This window comes from Nicotiana attenuata, chromosome 3 (genome assembly GCF_001879085.1).
Source record: "Nicotiana attenuata strain UT chromosome 3, NIATTr2, whole genome shotgun sequence".
Classification (NCBI taxonomy): Eukaryota; Viridiplantae; Streptophyta; class Magnoliopsida; order Solanales; family Solanaceae; genus Nicotiana; species Nicotiana attenuata.
This window is the reverse complement of record NC_031991.1, coordinates 63054376-63061015: the sequence shown is the minus strand read 5'-3', so window position 1 is coordinate 63061015 and position 6640 is coordinate 63054376. Positions and strand designations below refer to the sequence as shown.

At 33.1% G+C, this 6640-nt stretch overlaps 1 protein-coding gene across 1 annotated transcript; it reads left to right on the top strand.

Moving 5' to 3' along the window:
* Positions 1979 to 4654, top strand: LOC109223918 (PLASMODESMATA CALLOSE-BINDING PROTEIN 3-like). The gene is made up of 4 exons (XM_019388398.1): positions 1979 to 2242; positions 2408 to 2650; positions 2776 to 2812; positions 3952 to 4654. The coding sequence occupies exons 1-4, from the start codon at positions 2188 to 2190 to the stop codon at positions 4286 to 4288; spliced, it is 672 nt and encodes a 223-aa protein (XP_019243943.1). The 5' UTR covers positions 1979 to 2187; the 3' UTR covers positions 4289 to 4654.

Here is a 6640-nt window from a genome sequence, read left to right as displayed (position 1 = left end):
TCGTTTATTCTCTCTTTAATTTAATTAATTGTTGTTATTAGATAATTCGTATTGAATCAAATCACGTGTCCTTTAAACCGCATACAAATTTGATTGTTACCATTTTTAGGGTAAACATGTATAAATACATACTTTGATGTTACAACATAAATCAATCAATATAATACCAATTTCATCTCCCCAAACGTGTATTTATTGAGTTTAATTATCATCAGGGAACCTCGGCATCATTTTTAAATGATTCAATCCAATAAAATGATACAATGTGGTCGGAAAAGGAAAATAACCCAAGGAATAACGTTAACATCTTGAGTTTCATGGCTTTCTTCAATATTCAGAATGAATATGTCATTTTCCCTCAACTAACTTTGAAAAGTCTGGTCTCTCATTCAAAGATCTCGTCTTCTCCTACTAAAAATATAGTAATATTTTTTTTTCAAAAATATGTAAAACTACTTTAAATCACATACTTCATATGTTTCAATTTATGTGGTTGAGTTTGACCTGATATGAGTTTTAAATTTTTTTTTTGAAATTTGTGCTCTTAAATATTCTATAATATTTGTGTGGCTATAAGACATTTGAAACTTATAGTCTTAAACATTCAATAACATTTGCGTGACTATAAAATTTTTCGTTAAGGGCAAAATAAATATAATAAAAAATTTAAAAATTAAATTATTTTTAAACATAAAAATATATTATTCCTTTTAGAATAGATTAATAAGAAAAACATATCACACAAATTGAAATGGAATAAGCAATAAATACACCTTTTTTCCTCTCGAAAAAACACCCTAGTTGGAACTTTGGAGTAGTAGGTTTAACCATTTGTGTTAAACTCTAACCATGGTAGCGTGTGAAGGGAAAGCCACACATGAATATGGTAAAAACTTACCCGCATCGGGTGCTTACACCAAACCAATAGATACATAACATGTGTCTTGCTTATGGATTTCAATCATTTAACCATGGTAAATTATATGCGTTCTCATCTAATTAAACTAATTAACCATGGTGAGTTAACATAGTTTGGTGTAAACACCCGGTGTGGGTAAGTATTACCCGTGAATATTGTACGAGTTCAGTCAAATAAATGACAAAAGTTTCGGCTTTGCTGCTCACTTTCCTACATCACAGTCTCCTATTCTTAACTCACATATTAGTATTATACTTTACCAATACACATTCGTATTATATACTCCATCATAATGGAAAAAAAGGATGAACAGAAAACTGTACAAACTAAAATTTTAGTAACATGTTAATAGGGCTATTATGTATATAAAAAATCTCTCTTCAAACATTTCATGTTAATTTAGAAACTAAAGATAGATGAGGAGTTTAGATTAAATAATTTAGAATATAACAATTATCAATTATGGTATCACATTAAATGAAATTAAGAAATATATATTTATAGGCTTTTAACTGTATATTATTTTTGTCCCAAGTTAGTAATTATATTTGATTTTATACAAATTTGAAGGAAAAAAATTGATATGTAAATTAAATATATGTGAAGTGTCAATTTTTTTTATGAAATGGGGGAGGGGNGGGGGGGGGGGGGATATAGTGATTTTCACATGTCTTTTCGTCTTTTCCTTTTCTTATCTGAATAAAAAAATTTAGTTAAAAATAAAATGAGAATAAAAGAGTCTCAAAAAAATATCATTCTTTTGTAATAAATTAAAAACAAAGTGTGTATATTCTTTTTCAGTGTGACTGTTATTTTTTTGGTTTCTCACTCGGTATCCGATATCCGTATTGAAGCCGATTTGGATTCGCGTCGCATAGAGTTCCATTCGAGGAAAGCGCTCTCTACCAAGAATATTTTCGTATCCAGAGTACGAATCCGAAACCTCTAATTAAGAAAAGAGCAATCTAATCCATTGCACTGCATCCGTGGTTTATTTTCTTTATTACACATAAGTAATCATATATTAGTACAAGAATTGGTGATATAAAATGGCATGGCACCAAAATAACATCTAGCCCCCCCACCTCACACCGTCATCTAATCTCCACCGTCATTCTTGTTGTGTTGTCTACACAACTCCATTCCCCCACGCCCCCTTTTCCACCTTTTCACTTCTCTCTTCCTCTTTTGCTCTCTACCGCTTTCTTCTTCTTCAAAAAGCTTTGGGACATAACGTAATTCTTTTCCACGATCTTGCCACCACTATCATGCCCACTTTTGTACTGTTTTCAGTACTTTTCTTGGCCATGACTGGTCATTCAAGTAAGCTTTAATTTCTTTGTAATCCTATTGAATTTGAGCTTCAAATGCTGATCAGATAATATTATTCAGTACAGGGTTCTTTTTTCTTGATCAATACTTCAAGAATTTGGTTTTTTTGAGCTGATTTTTTTATATTTAATTTGTGGCTATCTTGTGTCACTACAGGTGCTATGTTCTGTATTTGTAAAGATGGTGTAAGTGATCAACAACTTCAAAAAAACATAGATTATGCTTGTGGAGCTGGAGCTGATTGTACTCCTATCCTTCAAAATGGTGCTTGCTTTAATCCTAATACTATTAAAGATCACTGTAATTATGCTGTAAATAGTTATTATCAAAGAAAGGGTGCAGCTGGTGCTAGTTGTGACTTTAGTGGAACTGCAACTACGAGCCCAAATCCACCAACTAGTAAGTTCTTTTAAAAAAAACAATTTTTTTTTTGACTCATGACCCACATAATTTTTTTTTTTTTTTTTTTATAATTTTAAGCATTCTATTTGATTTACTGATTTTATTTTTTTAATAATCAACAGCCACAGGTTCTGGGTGTGTTTACCAGTCCACTCCTGGGTATGTTCTCTGTTCTCTATACTTGTCGTATGTGACTTAGATCTTGCATTAATTTGTTGCCAATTTTAAATGAAGCATCTATTAAGTTCAAAATATTTTTTTAAAAAAAATGCTAGCACCTTTAATTTCCCAAAAAGGGGTCTTTTGGATTATCTTGAACAACCACCTAAGCTTAATTTAAAATTTCACTACTAGTAAAGTTGTTCTGAAGGAAAAGCTTACTTTGTAACATTTTTATCTTCTCCTGGTGTCGGTAGAGTTTAGAAGGTAAAGAGTTTGTGATATATGAAAGTTAAATTTCTATTATTTGGTAAAAATAATTGCAATTATTGGTATCTAGATTAAGATCCGAATCCGAATCCGAACTTGATGTATGACTTAATGGTTGCCACCCAAATTGGTACACTTCTTTTCAAAGTGGTTGCCAGTCAAATTGGTTTCTTTCTTCCAAATAAGATTATTGTTGCCAATTTTTCTTTCCCTTACCAAAATAGGCACTCCTGTCCTGGCTATGTTACAGTAATTTTCCTTGAAATGATGGTGAATGGTGTTGTGATTCATCATCATATATGCACATGCTCAGTGGCGGAGGCAGAACTACCGCCAAGGAGGTTCGAAAGAAGTAAAAAGTTAAAAAGATTGTAGCTAGTGGGAATAGAACTAACAACCTTACAAAGATTTTGAACCCCTTGACCACTAGGCTATACTTTTGGACTATGTCAAGGGGATTCAAAACATAATACATAGAGGTAAAACACAGATTTTACCTTACCTATACGGTGTAATTTTTCGACGAAGAAGGTTCGGGTGAACACCCTTCCACCCCCAAATTCGCCCCTGCACATGCTGGCAATCTTGATGATGATGATATGTTCTGTATATCAATATGGTATTTTGTACATTTCTTCTTTGCCATGATGAAAAGGCCAGATTTCCTGAATTAGTAATAAGTTGGTTCCTACTTTCTTTGCAGCCATAAATCTCACTTCTTATTTTTTTTTTTTTTTTTTTTTTGTCTCTATTGCATTATATTCGCTAGCTATTTAGAAATAATTTAACTTTAAAATTTCAAATTATGTCGCATAATATTGTCTGGCTGATTTCTTGTTTCTTGATGTTCTTTTTCAACTTTGTACCAGCAACACTGGTGGAGGTACCACAACTCCAACAATCTCACCACCAGGAACCACAATACCAACGATTGCGCCACCAGGAACCACAACTCCAACGATCGCACCACCAGGAACCACAATTCCAACAACTGCACCACCAGGCACCACAACTCCAGGAATTGGCACCGGTGGCACGGGCACAGGCATAGCGACGACGCCAGGGACAAACAATCCAGTATTCGGGCTTGGACCAAGTGGAAGTGGCATTAGCAACACAGACGGTAATGCAGCTGGACATTTTAAAAACAGTATCTTTTTAACAATAGCACTTTTGGCTATAAGCTTAATATGCTTAAGGGCCTAAAGTGAAAGAAGATGAAAGATGGATATTCTGCCACGAGAGTTTGGTTGTTAGGCGAAGTTTCAATGCTGAAACAGTGAATTTAGCCTTGTGGGAATATATCTTTCCTTTTGTTTTTTTCTTCTTCTTTTTTGGTCTTTCTATCTTATAATGGTTGCGTGGAAAAGTTGGAATTGGATTCCCTTTTAAGTGGAGGCCTAGTTGCTGCTTATGGTGTAGTAGTTTTAGTAGTGTAGAAGAATCGGATCCCTGTCCCCTTTTTAGAAATTTCCCCTTTGTTGTTGTATATCTATTATATATAGAGTAAAGGCAGAGGCTGTATTTATTATTTCAAATTATAACAAATTAGAACTCTCTATCCCATCCTAATCTCTACTCTCTCTTGATCCAAATGATTATAGTTGTCAAAATGGCCTGATCTGTGTGGCTGAGTTACCCAATTCACTAGTGGGGCTGGATTAGGATTTTCAAGTCGAATTTAAGTTGCAGGGGTCGTTGTTTGATTAGTGGGATAAGAGAACAATTCTATGATAAAATGTGAGATTATTTTATCATGCGTTTGGTTATGGGTATTAATTAGTTTCGGGAATCATTTTGTACTTCAGCTATCACATGTAGAAGGTGGAATATCTAATCTCACGGGAATTCTAAATTTATGAGATATCCTTGCTTATTTTGAAGTAAATTTTATGGGTGGTAGTTCAACTTTGTGTTAAGGTTATTTTTCTTCTTTTTGTTACGTAAAAATTATTTAACTTTGTGTTCATTACTCTAAAGTCATTTTTCTTTCTTTTGTTATACAAAAAGCATTCTACTTTGCTCTATTTATTACAAAAGTCATATTGGTCAGATTTTATAATATTTTACTTGAAAAGTCCATTATGTCCTTGGCATTATAAATTCTCCCATTTATGTAACACCTTCTATATTATATACTATACAATATATTTTTACTTTTTACTTAATATATCCATACATTTAATAGTTTCTTTGCATTCAATTTGTTTAATCATATTCAAACATGAACATATTTTAAATATAAAAATAAAAATATATTTTTTTAATATTTATTTAAAATAATAAAAATAAATTTGCTTAACAAATGATAGTCTTAATAGTTAATAAGAATATTAGAAAAAGTTTCAAGATATCGGTGTTTAGTATGAAGTTCTTTAATTTTTATTTGTTAATATTATTTACTTGAAATTATCAATTCGATGTGTCATTATGCTAACCGTAGGAATTTTATTTATTGATTAATGGGCTTGGCTGATAAATCAGTATGCTTTGATTTTATAATTTTCGTTAAAAATATTTCATTAAGCATGGTTAAGAACGTGGACTTGAGATTTGTTCACGGTAATGTTGCCGACAAATTTAATAATGCTACTTTCATATCTTAAAAATTAATGTTAAGAAAAAATTAAATGTAAGAATATTGTCACGACCCATTTTTCTCAATAGGTTATGAGGGCGCCTGACATCCTTGTCAGAGAAGCGATTTCGGAAATATTACCAAAATAGTTTTATTGCTTTTAATTAGAATTAAGCGAAATAAACACTCAACTTAGAATTTAAAACCAGAAGAGATAAATATCATAATGAAATAGTTACACGACCCCAAAATAATCGTCTACCAAAGTGTGTGCCAGAACCTGGTGTCATAAGTTACGGGCAACTAGTAGAATATACAACCCAAAAGAATACCACACTACCCTACTCTCTGGATCAGAATAGACAGAAAATAACAATGCAAAAGAAAGACTTCTTCGGCTGCGGATCGGCATGGAAGGAAGAGCAGCTCACCGTAGAAGTCCCAAGTCTGCTCACAAATGTGCACCAGAGAAATAACCGGATCCACCTGCCTCAAACCCTGTACATTTAAGTACAGAAGCGTAGCATGAATACATAAACAATATGTACCCAGTGAGTATCCCGCCTAACCTCGAAGGAGTAGAGACGAGAGGTCGACTTGATACTCACTAGGGCCAAATAATATCATAAGTTTAAGTTTAACAATGAAAATCTATAACAGGCAACAGTTTACAACTAGGCGTATAAGTCATATTCTCGCTAAGATTCTGATTAATCAATTACTTCAGTCACAATTATCAATTCCTTTCGAGTTATGAAAAAGCGATTCTAATAGTTAACACTCTCAGGCAAAGCTATACAAGCATGCGCAAATATGCCGAGGCGACGGCCCGATCCAACAGAAATAAACTGTGCACTTGCCGAGGGTCGACGGCGCGCCTATAGATGCATCTATTCATACCGAGGCGATCGGCCCGATCCACAAATAAATAGGAATATCAAGTATACACACAAGGCACATCAATAGTCATAAATGCCAAG